Source organism: Zeus faber (assembly GCF_960531495.2).
Source record: "Zeus faber genome assembly, chromosome: 2".
NCBI classification, from domain to species: Eukaryota; Metazoa; Chordata; class Actinopteri; order Zeiformes; family Zeidae; genus Zeus; species Zeus faber.
Window position 1 is genome coordinate 27,548,901 of NC_137189.1, and position 16,832 is coordinate 27,565,732.

At 40.5% G+C, this 16,832-nt stretch overlaps 1 protein-coding gene across 1 annotated transcript; it reads right to left on the reverse strand.

Annotated features, from left to right (window-relative positions):
- Positions 1 to 13,414: 13,414 nt before the first annotated feature.
- On the reverse strand, positions 13,415 to 16,247 carry LOC307244440 (thymosin beta-11). Its single transcript, XM_080019595.1, has 3 exons — positions 16,130 to 16,247; positions 14,471 to 14,587; positions 13,415 to 14,263 (listed from the first exon to the last, which is right to left on the reverse strand). The coding sequence occupies exons 2-3, from the start codon at positions 14,568 to 14,570 to the stop codon at positions 14,232 to 14,234; spliced, it is 132 nt and encodes a 43-aa protein (XP_079875721.1). The 5' UTR covers positions 14,571 to 14,587; positions 16,130 to 16,247; the 3' UTR covers positions 13,415 to 14,231.
- Between the last annotated feature and the right edge of the window lie 585 nt (positions 16,248 to 16,832).

Consider the following 16,832-nt stretch of genomic DNA (forward strand, 5'->3'; position numbering starts at 1 on the left):
TTAGAATGTTCAAGTTCAAGTTCAAGTTCAGGCAATTATTTAATGGCTAGAACACCTTATCTGAGTGGTATTTTCAGCACAAAAAACTCTAAAAACATGTTTTGAGGACCTCAGAGACTGATATTAACTCATATTAGGAACATAATATGTTACAATATATCAAAATATTAACATAATATGTCTTTAGATTAAAGTCAGTTGATCATTTTATGACTCCAATAAAGTTTTAAGTCATAACTCCCCTGAGGTCACAGTGTAAAGTACAATCTGAATCATTGTGTTTTCCTACCCCAACAACCTCAAACACACAAAGGACAGAATGAATAGGAACTCTGCAATCTACTTCACTAAAATGCAACACTAATACTATAGTACTTAAGCTCAATAGTATGTGAAGCAGTATGATAACAGGAAGTGGAGTGGACTTCTGGGTATTTCCCTCAGCGTCAGTACAAAAGCTCCCATTTATTTGGGCTTCAGCACGCCATGCTGGGATGTCCAGAACTTGGCCAAGACCATGGCTGAAGACCCAGCATGGGAGTACGGAACCAGCCAGGAACTAACACCCTCCCAGTGCCTTGCTGAGGGGAACTCCGGTGGACTGTTAACCTTAAGAACAGAACATTAAGGAATGGTTACACAGATTAGGCCAAATTTAGACTAAATCAAATTTTTAATCTGGACTAACTGAAATAGCTTTTCTCAGTCATGGTTTAAAATAGACTCAGATTTGCTTTAGTCTTGGTTTAACAAATCCAATTTCCAGAAGGAAGATTGGAGCTTATCTAGGTCTAAGTGAAGGTTTAAATGAAACCTTTGGATTAATGGACATCGGCTTCCAGGTCGATCTGGACAACAGAGGAAATGGAAGATCTGGACTAAGGATGTGATCTATGGATGTATAAAATATTTAAATGTATGCGTTTAAATTTTGTGATACAAAGGCAGGATACTGGTTTCGCTTTTTCTGTGAATGGCCTATTCATTTGGAGGTTGGGTGAGATTAGGGATATAGGGTCATAGCCCAGTATGAATTTCATTCACAGATACAATTAAGCTGGATATAAATATCAGCGTTTGCATGCCTGTGTACGCAATTTACCCATCAGCCAGTGTGGTAAACATTTCCATGTTAACAGCGAGCACCACCAATCAGAGATGTTGCAATCAAGATGTAAATTATGGGTAGTGTAGTCTTCATGACATGAATAGAACATGTCTTTTTCAAAACAAGGTTGATTTCATACAGACTTCAAGATTCAAGATTCAAGAGGTTTATTTGTCACATACTGTACATATACATACGTTCATACATATATGCAGTGAAATGTCATTGCAATGCACCCGGAGGTTATGCACAATAAGCTCTAAAAATACTAAAATGTGCGTAATCGACACAGACTTGTGGCTTCTACAGGAGCAAAAACAAATTATTATATACATTGCGTAATATTTATGCTATTATTTCCCCTTCAATTATTTAAGAAGGTTTGAAACCCTAAGCGTAGGTCGTTCAGTACCGTCACCATGTTTTTCAAGAGTCTTTCTGATTCACCCTCTCACACAGGAAATTAATCAGGCTAGTGGAATTTAGCCTTGCTCACAGCGCAAGGGACGTTTAGGAGAGTGTTTCTCAAACGGGGGTACTCACACCCCAAGGGGTACTTAAGGGGTACTGCAGGGGGTAATCCGAAAAAAGAAAAAAAAAAAAAAAGGTGTTAAAAATTATTGGTTATATATGTTTAAAAAAAACACACACTACACACATACAGTATATATTTATGTTCATTTTTTTCCAACATCCCAAATACCAAATACCCCCCCGGACTAAACTAAATTAAACTAAACCAGACTTAACTAGACTAGAGTGTAGACCAAACAGGATTCAGATCTTAAGTGTGAACTTCCAACTTCTCTAACCACGGAGAAGACGGCCGCCGTCCAACTTCCAGTCTGGTTGCCTGTTTGATTGGTTGCTGTTGGCGACGCCTGGCCGTGACCTTGGCCTGGAGTGAGTCACCACCATGTTGGTGAACCTTATCGCCATGGCGAAACAAAGGCCATCGCTTTGACCCTCGTGATTTTTTCTCTCTCCCCCTTTCTCTCACCCTTCCACTCTCTCTCTCCCCCCGCGTCTCCCTCACTCGCCCCCCCCCCCCCCTGTTTCTCTCACCCTCTCTTTCTCCCCCCTCTCTCCCACTCGCTCTCTCCCCTCACTCTCCCTATCCCTCTCTCTCCCCTCTCTGTCCTTTTCTCTCCCTGTCTCCCCCCTCCCCTCACTCTCTCCCCCTCCCTCCTCTTTCTCGCCCTTCCTCTCTCTACCGTTCTCTCTCTCCCCCCTCTCTCCCTCCCCCCGCCATCCCTCCTGGTGGTCTATGAGGACCTCATGCTCTGTACATTGGGGAGGTGTTGCGCAATGAAACCTTTCTCATCATGTCACACCATATGTCCAGAATTGTAATGTAACCCTCAAGCCCCGCCCCCAGGCCAGAGGAAGCATTAATGGCAACCACTGGAGATAAAACGATCGGAGTACGGGAAATATCCAGCAACGTCTTCCAGGACCTAATTTACAAGAGGCCTCGAAACAAACACATCAGCTGATAAGAAAACAGAAAATAAGGTATTTATATTGACGATAATAAACCAGATACAGTGTTATTACTGTATTATTATTATTATTATTATTATTATGGGTCCAGCCTGCAAGGCTGACAGAATGACAGATGCCGCACACTTGACGTCTCGTTTGAACCGATATGTCACAGACATCTAGTACGTTAAGTGTCATCCAAATCGAGCCATATAAGTGGGGTAGAAATGAGTGAAAAATGAACTAAATTTGAGATTTACAGTAAAACGCTTTATGACGTCATTATACTATGTAGTATACCATAACCCAACCCCGCAAATGGAGGGTGATCAAAGAAAGAATCCCTGGACGGAGAGAGTCCCTCAGTCCCCTCCAAACGTCCCCGCATTTTATCACAAGAGCACAGATTCATGAACCTTGGAACCTCTGAAACCTGTAATACGTACCTAACATGACGAAACTGGGCCCCGTGTATTGCTGCCTGTGGCTATACAGTATTTAGGGGGTCCAGCCCCAATTCTCAGAATTTTTAAATCTAAAACTATCTGGAACACAACATCGGCAGAACCTACAAACACAGTGAAGAACCTACGTCCACAGTATACGTCTTATTTGAACCTGTATGTGACAAACACCTCATGGTTAAGGTTTCTTCCAAATCGATCCACATACAGAGCAGAAATTTGCGAACAACCTACCAAATTTGATCAATATCACAGACACGGTCCAATGCATTTCATGCCAAAACATATGAAACCCAGCTAAAAGTACCTGCAAAACAACAATGACAGAATCTACAAACACAGTTGAGGTGTCGTTTAAACCGGTATGTGACAGCGATCTTGTGGTTTAAATTTCATCCAAATCGATGAACATACGGAGCAGATATAAGTGAAAACCCAAACAACTATGATCACAAATATTCAGCTGCTCTTGCTGAACTGACACGTCACTATTCATTAACAAATGAACAAGATGAGATTTACAGTAAGACGCTTTATGACATCATCATACTATTTACTGTAAATGTACAGGTTCCGACTCAGAATGTCCATTCGGACCGTGTACAGCGGACGGTGTAGACTCTCTCACTCTGTGGTGGTTCCATGTTACTAACTATGGATTTACATGTATATTTCTGTACCTTCTTACCTGGTAGATGCCTGTAGATCTGTTTGATTGATAGATGAGTAATCTATTCAACCAAATTTTTCAATTGTAGTTTATTAACAGAAGAAAATGCAATAAAGTAGTAATTACAACTAACATGTATTTACATATTTCGTAATTTGCATTTGTATTATCTTTTTGAGTCTTATTTAATTTTAATTTTCATTTTATTTCTATTCTATTCACTTACCATTACGTTTTAGGAATCAGTTAGTTTCAGTTAGTTATCTAGGTAGGAATTAGGTTAGCTATTATGTTCGGTTAAGTAACTATTGTGCATAATCTCCGGGTGTGTTGCAAAGACATTTCACCGCATATATGTATGAAAGTATGTATATGTATGTGACAAATAAACCTCTTGAATCTATTTATTGTTATTGTTATGAAAAGTCATTACAAAAGTTGTTTTCGTTATTGTTGCAGATGCCGAGAAATAGCCAAAATATTTTAATTTAATTTAATTTACATTAAACATTAAAAAAGGGGTCGTCAAATGCAGTCGTCAAGGTCACAATATTTTTTTAAAAGTACTAAAGAAAATTACTGTGAAAAAAACACAAATAGAAAAACTTACCGGTGTTAAGAAGCTCATTTCACCAGTGTGCATCCATGAGTCTAACAGCAGTTCTTAGAAACAAGATTCAGAATGTTTGCACATGGACACAAAATTTCCTAGATGATAGAATGATTTTCCACCATCCAACCACAATTTATCACAGGTGGCTACTTCCGAGTCAGGTACACCAACAACAATACGATGACTGACATTAACAAGTTAGAGAAAATGGTAAAGAAAAAAAAAAAAAGAAGGAAAATGAAGGCGAATAATTTCTTTATTTACCTTACTTAAGATGGCTTAGATTGTGTAACACATACATCATAAATATCAAGCTGTGGCTATAAAAATTCACTTCCCAAACATTGTTTTTTTAAGTTAATCAACTACATATAACACAATGTTGATGACATTGCCTACTCTGACCATTTCATACAAGTTGTCCATTTTCATTTTTAGTTACTTGCCATTTTTTAATTGGCATTTTAATAATATACGGTCATTATTTGTCATGTGATCTTTATAAATACTGTGATATTTGTTTGATTATTTTGTCCAGCTGTTTTGAACCTATTTAATAAAACAATTGTCTGACCTGTCTTGTCATTTCTTGTCCAAATGTCCTAATAATCAGACTTTGCAAGTTACAAACAAAATTAAGACTGTAAACTCAGCTATTTAGAAGTGTAATGTAAAACTGACCCATCTCATAGAACACTTTTCACATTACAACTTAAAATCAATGATTGACATTTGGTTGAAATGGAAATGCTTCCTACATAATGGCATGAAAGTTTGATTCATGGAATTACATGGACGTGACTACATTATGTTTAGAAAATCAGTAGATTCCGATGCATTACAAAAAAGCTATAAAAAAAAAATCATAAACTGGACCTGTGTATTGCTGCCTGCAGCTATATTTATTATTATTATTATTATTATTATTATTATTATTATTATTATTATTAGGGGGGTAAGATAGTGAGTGAGGAGGTGTTCCCAGTACGCACAGTGTTTTCATTCGTTCCATGAGGAAATTAAGTGGCACGGGGATACACAGCGGAGGGCAAACCATGGGCACCCGCGATGATGCGCATTGGGAGGCCCGTGATTCAAGATTCAAGATTCAAGAGGTTATTTGTCACCTACATATACATATGGTCATACATATATGCAGTGAAATGTCATGACACCCGGTGATGACGCACAATGAGCTCTAAAAATATTAAAAATAATAAAATGTGCATAACCGACACGAGGCGCTCGCGCAGGCAGCCGCAAGGGGCGACGCCACAATCGCGGTTCTGGCTTCTATAATTATATAATAGATTCAAGTTTCAAGATTCAAGAGATTATTTGTCACATACATATACATACGGTCATACACATATGCAGTGAAATGTCATGACACCCGGTGATTACGCACAATAAGCTCTAAAATAGTATTAGGTGGCTGTGTTGTATTAAATATACATTTGAATCCTCCTAAATGAGATCTGTGCTTGCTGTGTGCACATCGCGGGGGCACCGAGGACACGTTCCTCATGAATATGCATATCTTGTCCAGAGAATCCGCTACCTTGATGCCCATTCTTAAAAAAAAACAAAACATGCCTGATAAAAAGGGAACCATGGGGTCCATCGGGCAAAGGGGCAGGTGCTCGGTCAGGTGCTCGGTCAGGTGCTCGGTCACTGACTTATACAGGAGACATCTTCACTCTATGGAAGCAGAACAGATCTGATAAGAGTACTTATTGATTGTCTGATATTGCTAATTGAACAAAACGGAAACTTTTAAAATGTCTCCTTCCAGTCTCCAGCTTATTTCTCCTCCTCCTTCCAGTGAATCATCACAACCACGTATTGCTAAATGTTTGGCAGGTTTCAGGGAAATGTTCGACGAGGTTTTCTTAATCGACATTCTGCCTCGAACTGGGACTCATGCTTTTCCGCTTTTTCTGCTGAGGAACCAAATTGTCTGAATGTTCAGAATCTTCTCAATGCTCAATCAGATGCTTTGTCCTTCTGCTTGTAAACAAACTGTTGCTGAGACCGAGGTCGATCAGAAGAAAAACACTCGCTGAGTCTCCCCCGAATAGGTCAGAGACTGAAGCTAAGGTCTTGAGGCTAGGGTCTTACCTAAGACCTTAGACGTTAGACTTGAGACCTCAGATCTTAGACATTAGACCTTCGATCTTAGACATTAGATCTTTGACATGAGACCTTAGACCTTGTGTATTTAGCCTTCGGTATTAGATCTTGGATCTTAGACTTAAGTCCCCAGATCTTAGACATTAGGTCTGAGACATTAGACCTTCAATCTTAGACATTAGGTCTTAGACATTAGACCTTCAGTCTTAGACATTAGGTCTTAGACATTAGACATTAGACATTAGACTTAAGATCTTAGGCATTGGACCTTGGATCATTAGACATTGGACCCTAGACTGTAGGCATTAGATCTTAGACCTTAGGACTTTGATCTTTGATGTCAGACCTTAGACGATGAAATAAGGTTTTGGTGAGGAGGTAAAGGTAAAATAAGGAGTTTGGAGGTAAAATAAGGGGTTAAATGTTTTAAAGGTAAAATAAGGATTCTGAAGATAAAGTAAAGAGTTTGGAGGTCAAATGGGGGGTTTATGGTTTAAAAGTATAATAAGGGTTTTGAAGTTAAAATAAGGAGTTTGGAGGTAAAATAAGGGTTTTGAAGGTAAAATAATGATTTTGGAGGTAAAATAAGGAGTCTGGAGGTAAAATAAGGGTTTTGAATGTAAAATAATGGTTTTGAAGGTAAAATAAGGGTTCAAAGGTAAACAAAGTAAAAAAATCAAACGATTTTTTTAAAGGATGCTCCTTGAATGTCCAAATGGGTGGATGGATGGAGGGATGATAGAGCTCAATCTAAATGTTGTTGTGACTCAGTGGAGACACAAACACACACACACACACACACACACACACACACACACACACACACACACACACACACACACACACACAAATGCACAGTGTTACACAGTTACACTGACTCTAGGTCAACACCCCGTCGATACACTTATCAGGTCTCAGCCGTGCAATTCAGCATGATGACCTGGTGGAGTATTCATCACTGTCGCTAGCTGGTAGCATTGGTGAGAATTTGCTTTGTTTATCCCTTGTTGCCATGATGATGCTGTCGGGGTACGTTCCGTTTCTAACCATGGCCTTTTCAATTTGACACCAAAAACCAAACTATTATCACACCTTCCACTTTTCTGCAGCTTTTTGAAGGTCGACCTGGTGTCGCATGTCCAAGCACTCAGATAAGCCGGGAACCAACAGCTGACCCTTAACTAGGATCGCGATGTGTTTCCATCGAGTTATGATAATGGTTCACATGATGAGAGTAACGTTGTTATGGAAGGAATGAAGGACTAAGATCATAAACAAATAAAAACATGGATCCTGGAATTTGTCTAGTTTCTATGACCACGGCCATCTCTCGATCAGTGTGCGTTATATCAAAATAATGGACAGGTGTTTGTGTCTGTAGATGCAGCTTCTTGCATTCTCATGGTTGGCTGGAAGGTTGCCATGGCAACACCGACCAAACTGTGTTGTTTTTGTCTCTCAGTCGCCGGGTGATGGCAGATGGGAGGAAGAGAGAGAAAGGGAGTGAAGTGAATGCTTCTGCATGGCGAACGCTTCTGCCAGCTAGATGCAGCTGGAAATACACAATAATTCACCCGATCACAATAATCGTGTAATTATGATTTAATATCACAATGGATGTACAGAGCAATATTACCTACTAAGATGTAGCGATGTGGAGGAAGCTAGGTTAATCACAGAGAACTGTATACTTATGGTGATGTAATGGTATCGAAACAAAGCTGTTTTTTCAAAATAAAAGTCCCTCTCATATTTCAGATCAATTTCAGGACATAATTTAGTCTAAATTAATCATAATGAAAAGATGTCATCAGTGTTAACGTAGACTATGAAGGTTTGGTTCCCCATGTTATGATGTAATGATATCTAAGCCAAAATACAAACCACACTTAATATTTATTATAATTTAAACTATATTACAGTTTGATATTTTAGTCAAAATTGATATCAGTAAAATATTTTGTCATTCATTATGACCTAAGTATATATAATGTATATGGTAATATATATTCATTTGATTAAATGATGATGTAATGATATTTAAACAAACTAAAGCAAAACGTTTTTCAAAATAAAAACCTCTCACATTTCCTATCTGACATTGTGATTGAAATTTCCGGTTTTATTGTGTCATCGTCAGTAATTTACACACAAAACATATTATGCATCATAACATGACTATGTCTTCATTTCATGCAATAATATTGATTTCAATCGATTAAAGATTTAACTGAATATCATTGATTTATCTCCGGCCCCTAAGCTGCTCTGATTGTTCCAGCCAATGCAGCTCGTGCCAAGTGCCAGAGCCGTTAGTCGCTGACCCATAATCCCCCTGTGCACTGGCCTGTGCACGTCGGGCAACGTTACATGTTACCCTGCACGGCTAAAAGGATTGGCCGCCGGCTCTTATGAGGCCTTCGGCGGCCATTAATCAATCAATCCCTCAGCTAACCAGGACAACGTAAGGCCTGTGGTGGACAGTGCAGGATGCAGATGGCGGGTCACTCACACACAAAGTACACACACAGTACACACACAGCACACACAAAGTACACAACCAGTTGGATTGTGCTCATGAGTTTAAGCTCATGACAACACGAGTTTGTTTATGAAGAGATGACGCTGTGAGATAATGTGATTTAGTCACCGAGCCCGCCATTGGCCAGTTATCAGAGGTGATTACGGTATTATATTGTCGTACCGTGACACAACTACACACGTAGCACCTACAAAGTGTACAACCCATCCACAGATCGTTCTGATGGCTCTGAACTCCGCTGGTGACTCCGCTCACAACACAAGTTTGTTTATGAAGTGACGACGCTGTCCCATAATGTGATTTAATCACTGATCTGCCTTCACAGCTCTCTATCAGCCAGCTATCTGAGGTGATTCTGGTATTACATTGTTGTACTGTGACACAAAATAGACATAAATAACACACAACAAGCCATTCACAGTTGCCAAGTTCTACAAGTGACTCAATAATACCAGCTTGTTTATGAAGAGATAACGCTGTGCAATAATGTCATTTAATCAGTGATCCCCTCCATTAGCCAGTGAACAGGGGTGATTATGATGCGTTGTGTTGTTGCGACACACACACACACACACACACACACACACACACACCAAGTCCACAACTCATCAACCAATGTGTTGATGGCTTAAGCTCCACTGGTGACTCATTTACCAATACTATTTACTCATCTGTTTCATGAGCCCTCCATCAGCCAGTTATGAGAAGTGGTTAGGGTGTTGTGCTGTGACATCCACACATACATAGTACACACAAGTAGAAAACCCATCAATGGATCGTGGTGATTGGTTTAAGTTCTACTTGTTCGAATCAGATGCTTATGGAGAGATGGCGCTGTGCATAAATGTGATAAATTGTTGTTCCGTGTGTTGGAAATTAATTAATTTTTACCTTTTCTGTTTTATTGTATTTATTATGTGTGTGGCTGTAAATAACATAAGGGCATATGTATATATACTGAGTGACATATCTTTTATGACATATACAGTATGTTGTGACATAAATCCTGTGATTCATCACATCTGAAGTTCTACACAGCTTTCTGTCTTGCGATCGGGAATCGTGAAGTCGTTGTGGTTTCACACCACGTGACTGATCGGCGGCAGGGGGGTCACACATTACAAGATCTTTCACCAGGAGGAATCCCCGACGAGTCTGTCGGGTCTCCTAACTACGTTTGGTCCCGAAAACACATGACAAAAGCGAAAGGGGAAATAACGCGACACCATGTGTGGGACAGGATTGTTCATTTTTCATTCGATTCTTGATCACTGAAAAAAAGGGGATAGCACCGAGAGAAGAAAAAAGTAGAATAGGTCTGTGTTTCTGGCTGCGGTTATCGGAGGTGATTACGGTATTATATCTTTGTACCCTGACACATATAGTACACACAAAGTACCCACCCTATCAACAGAGTGTGCTGATGGGTTTCAGCTCCAGTGGTGACTCCGCTAACAAAGAGTGTGATGATGCTGTGTGATAATGTGATTTAATCACTGATCCTTCCATTGGTCATTATCGGAGGTGATTATGATGTGGTGTTGTTGTACCATGACACACCCACACAGACATATTACACAAAGTACACAAAAAGCAATACCAGGTTGTTTATCAAGCAATGATGATGTGTTAATGTGATTGAATCACTGATCTACTTTCAGGGCCCTCCATCAGCCTGTTATTGGAGTTGATTATGGTGCTATAATGTTGTACCATTACGAACACACACATTACACAAAGTACACACAAAGCCATACTAGTTTGTTGATGATGTGTGCTGTGCCTTAATGTGATTTAATCACCGATCCCTCCTTCGGCCAGTTATCAGCGGTGATTATGGTGTGATACCATTCAACCGTGGCTCACTGAGGAGAACGGCTGGTGCTGCTGGAGTGACTCAGCAGTAGTTATCAAGAGCATCTCCCAAAAACCTGCTGATGGAGCTGACCACTGTTGCCAGATCCGATTGACAATTTCCAGCCCTACTACAGTTTAAAAGTCACCCGAGGGGGGTGAGAGCGTGACAGACACGTGTAAAATAATAAATAGCGTCAGTTATTTCACAAACCAGCCCAAATTGTATGTAGCCGCCCAATGTTATTTTTTCCAGCCCAATGTAGCCCAGCTGGGCGGAAAACCGCCCAATCTGGCAACACAAGAGCTGACTCCACCCACCAAACCGACCCCCACCTCCCTCTCATCACTTTCTAACAGAGGGGGAGGGAGAGGCAGAGAGACATGTAGGGTTTCTCTGCAGTTATTCAAGTATCAACGGTATTTATACATTTAATAAACTCAAATAAATAATAAACTAATAAATAAACGTTATTTTTTGAAATGTTAAAAAATTATAATAATAAAATAAATCGAAATAAAGCTTATTTTTTCCAAGATAAATGTCAAAGTGTATTCTCAAGATAAAGGGATATATTCTTCATAAATAAAAGTATTTTTCGAAATAAATGTTTACTTTTTTATAATAGTTTTTCATCCAAAATAAACTTTTTTCCAAAATATAAGTATAGTAATTGGCGCATTTGACATTTAATCACAATTTATCATCTACCACATACTGTATATAGTCTGTGTGTGTATATACAGTATGTATATGTATATACACACATATACATACTGTGTGTATGTATATGTGTGTGTGTGTGTGTGTGTGTGTGTGTGTGTATATATATATATATATATATATATATATATATATATATATATATATATATATTTATTTATTTTATTATTATTTTTTTTTAATATACATACAAGCCTCAATGGCGCAATGTCCTGACTCACCCACTGACCTCCACCCCCACCCACTCCTCCACACACAGATTAATGCCTTATTAAGGGTAACAGGCTTAACAACAATCCACTTACCATTAACAGACTGATTCAGCTTGGGAGAGAGAGAGCTGGGAAATATGCTGATTTTCAGCTTCTTTAAAAGCATATTTTGTACGTAAAAAGTTATTTAATGCCGTTTACATAAGCAGCATTATTTATATACGACCTCCATGCTGAACGTTATGTAATGTCCTTAAACACTAGATTCAATTTCATATCCGAGAAGGGATGCAAACCGTCATATTATTTAATGTTTTACTATGGGGTTTTATTGGCCCTGGGACCTAACTCGGGATAAGAGGCGTTTGGTGTGAATATCTGGGCATAACGCCGTGTGCTTTAACCCTCCAAACCCTTCCAGAAGATTAGAGGGATGGATGGCGCTAAGCCACGTCCAAATATTTAGACTCCAACGGACACACATTTATTTATAGCATTGAATTGTCAAGCATATGTCAAAACCTTCAAAAATATATATATATTTTGAAGGTTTATATTTTGAAAATATATATGTTTAAAGCTTTTATTAAGAAAATTATATATTTTGAAAATAATTTCATTTTGAAAAACAAAAAGTTTGAGGTTTTTGAGATTTTTTACATATTTTTTAAATGAAGTAGAATGGTTTCAGATTCGATTTTTCTATTTTTATGATAAATTACAAGAAAATTATGATAAATTATGATAACATTATTTCATTTTGAAAAATCACTATGATTTTTAAAATGCTATTATTTCAAAACAAAGAGAGAAATTAGATGCTTTGAAATAATGAAATATATACAGAAAATCTTACATATTTATCTCCCTCTATTATAAAAACAAGTGTGTGTGTGTGTGTGTGTGTGTGTGAGTGAGTGTGTGTCCTATCCTACTTCCTGGTGAACATCCATGCTGGCTGGCCTTTGGAAGAAAAGCTATATTGTTTTAAAATCAGCTCCATGATGAAAACAAAAACAGGAAACCACACACACATGCTCCATGTCCTGTACTAGTGCTACAGCCTTGATTAAAGTGGCAACCATCACATTGTTTTGTTTAAAAAAAATCACATATTTGATATTTAATTTACAGAGTACTTCATGGGGAATATCAACGATGTTGTTCCCCTTGTTGATAGTTTGTGGTGGGGTCCACCGCACCCGCAGTGGTGAATTAGTTGAAGCGCCGTATGAACATTCCCAATCAAAATGCTGTATATATATATAAACAGAATTTTTGTACGTTTGAGACCATTTCAAACATTACGCCAAATATAAACTATTTTTTAAGACAAAAAATATACTAATTTATTTTTTCAATACGTCAACTTTTGTTTTCCTATTTTTAAAGAAATGGCCAAATAATTTGTTTATCAATAATTCCATCATTCAACTCCAGAGGATATTAGAAAATTGAAGGCAATTTTAAGACATGTGAAAACCTCTATTGCGCTTAAGACATTTTAAGACTGAAGGATTCAAGGTAAAACCAGATCAAGATAAACAAACTAACAGAACCGCCTAAACGTCCAACTATGACACCAAAACAATCACAGCACACACCGCTCTTTACTATAAAATTCTTTATTACAACATTTTCACGTTTTGCCAGAACTGGTGGAATGACATCACAGCTGGGACTTTACAAAAACTCCAAACGATTTGAATGAACTGTCATGTGTGTGAATTTTGTTGATTTAGATTTTTCTTTTGTGACAATTCAGTGAGGGAGCAATGTGACGAAGCAACCAAATCGAAGCACACACCAGGCCACCAAAAAAACCAAACAGTCCTTTGTAGTGTCTCCCAGAAGAACAAGGTGGATTCCTCCTGCGTCGTAGTGGTAACAAACCAAAAACAACTACGGTAGATTTCTGTGTGTGAGGGAGTGCTGGGAAGGGGGCGGGGCTTATGCTTTAACCAGCGTAAAAAAATAAAACAAAAATATCAAACAGACAGGTTCGTGCATTTTCCTAAATTTAGAAACGATAAAAGCTCGGCGCTTCGGCGACCACGCAGGAAGTTAGCGGCGGGGAGGCCACGCCCCCTTTCCCCCAGAAAACCACCGAGGGGCGCTTTCCATTGGACGCCGCCGCCGCCTCATCATCCCCGCGTCCAACGGCACCGGGCGGCCGTTCTGGGGCGTGGCGGGGTCTTAGCGGTGCGAGGGGGCGGAGTGGTGGTGGTCCGCCACAGCAGGCAGGATGGGGCGGGGCCAGGGGTCCCGCTGTCCGGTTGGCGGACGGCGCAGCTCGGCGGTTTCATAATTTCAGTTACAAAGTTATACAGCTAAAAGTAAGTGACGGGGAGAGGGGGGGGGGGGGGTGAGGGAGGTGGTGGAGGGGGGAGGGCGTGGTACAGTGCATGACTGGACAGAGAGAATCCTCATGCGTTCTGCTGCTTCTCCTGTTCAATGGCTGTGGGTGAGAGAAAGTGAGGGGGAGAGAGACAAAGACGTCATTTTTTCTGCACAGATAAAACGTGTCATTGTTCTACGAAATAAGACAAAACTTTTGCCAATAGTGTTTTAAGCATTTCCTTCAAAATAAAAGCGTGACAAAATAAAATCACTGCTAGGCGGGTCTGCTCAACATTGTGGGCGACCCCTTCGAGCCTCCACTCACTCTCTTTGGACGGCAGCGGGTTCTTCTCCTGCGTCTCTGTCTTCTTCAGCTTGGACTTGTCGAAGGAAGTCACCTCTTCCAGGGTGGGTTTGTCCGACATGGCTGCGAGTTAAGATTCTGCAGGAGGGAGGGGGACAAAGTCAAGGCGGGGGTGGTTCCATCTTTTATTTAGAAAATGTATCGACTTAAGAGAAATTTTGGAGTTTCTTTTGGAGAAACTCTTGTTTTGAAAATAGACGTAGTGATTTTATTCTGAAAAATATGTTGACTTTAAATAAAAACTTTTATTCCGGAATTTTTTTTTTTTTTTAATAAATCTTTTTCTTTTAAAAATAAATCTAAATGTTAAACAGACATAAAACAGAGCATCGCAAATTTTTTTTGGGGAGGAAAATTCCTGTATTTTTAAATCAATATCGATTCAAATAATAAAAAATATTCTTATTTTGAAAATAAATATTTTTATTTGGTGTGGGGGGGGGGGCGTCAAATCTTTTTGGAAATAAGCTCAACAGGGGGGTTGTAGTGTTTTCGTTCGGACAAATACTCTTATTTTGAAAAGAGACCAAACGTGCGCTCTTTTGTTCTGCGCTGCGCACCACGTTGCGCAGCGAACAATGAGCGTCCAGCGGCATTTCCATGACAAAAGGAGACGCGCAGCTGCTGCCACTGAGCAGAACACATTGAATTCCATTCAACTATACACGGCGCTGTGTTCAAAAACACAACTGTAAAGAAATGTCTGTAGAGAGATATACCAACTAAATTCGTATTTCTACTCACAACCAGTCCAGACGTTACGGTGTGTCGATCTGTGCGCTATGGATTGTTTTTTGTTTTGTTTTTTAATTTCATTTGTATTTTTATTATTTTCAGCCTCTATTCGGATGCATCTCGTCTCTTATCAAGAGCAATTCCTTGCATATGAGCATCCACCAAACGCCAAACAAACCCTTATTCTAGCTCTACAACCTCCCTCTCTCCTCCTTAATAAGGAGGACGGTTCTCCGATGTGACAAGAAATAAAATTAAATAAAAGGTAAAAGAAACATCAAAACACAAATCCACCACGTCCGCCCCGGGGCGCAGCGCGGCGGAGCCTCCACGTGCCCACGAGTGCGCACGTTCACTTGTCACGCACTGGATGGAGAACCACCGCCCTGCACCCCCCCCCCCCCTCACCCCACCCCGCCCCACCCCAACCCCAGCCGCCGCGCCCACACCACCCAAACCGATCCATCGATCCAACCCGATCGGGCGTCCCCCGGGGTCGTGACGGATCTGTCGCTGAAACGTCCGCAGATTGTCAACGAGGAGCGCCCCCGCTTTGCGCCAAATCCCGCGCTGGGAGACGCGGGGCTCCGGACTGACCCTCCGCAAACGGCGGCGACGCGTTTATTCGTTCCTCCACCAACACGTATCAAGCTTCCTAATTCTAGTCTGATCTGGTGCCGCGGCTCCTTAATCCCGCACCGACGTAACGGGTAACACCACCCACCCCCCTCCCCTCACCCCCACCTCACCCCCGCAGCCCGAATGAATGAAAAAAAAATAAAAATAATTGGGATGGAGCGTCAACGCGACGCACTCCCTTGTCCCGCAAAGAGACGGAAAAAAAATAAAAAAAATAAATGAAAGTTTCCTGCTGGAGCTTCTTACCGAGGGCGGCGGGTTCGGGTCGAAGTCTTCGCGGTCCACACGGAGGGAGCTGCGGCAGTGAGGCGTCGCTTTGCGCCACTGCGCGTTTTATAGCGCGGTGCGACGTCACCAGCCGCCCGCTGGGGGGGGGGGGGGGGGGGGGGCGGGCGCATGCGCGGCGGCCCGGGTGGACGCTGAGCGACGAGGTGGACGCGGCGACCACTGGGAATGGCGCGTCCGGGGAGAAGTGGGGAGAAGGTGAGATTCTTCTGCGCGAATGTTAAAATGAGGAGGGAGAACATCTCGGTGCGCCTTGAACACCACTAAAGAATCATTTCACGTCGATTGGTTTTTGGGGTCCGCGTTTTTTGGGTGGGGACAGGACCCCATCTGCTGGACATCAGTACAAAGAACCACACGTTCAGATTTATTTTCGGTTTCGGATCAATAAAGTCTTGACTTTTGCTCATTCGAACCCGATTTTTACAAACATCACCCCCTAAAATATCTGTATGATGGGATTTTTATCCTCATTGTATTGTACTTTATTGGAGCACCCTGCGGAAACAGCCTCGAACCAGCATTAATTATAAAAAAAGGTGGGAAGTAAGTCAAAAAATTATAAAGTGAAAAATAAACAGGATTGGCCAAATAAACAGAAATAGCCAAAAAGCGTAAAACTAAACTTTTGTGAGGACTATTATTTGAGAATGGGTTTTAGTTG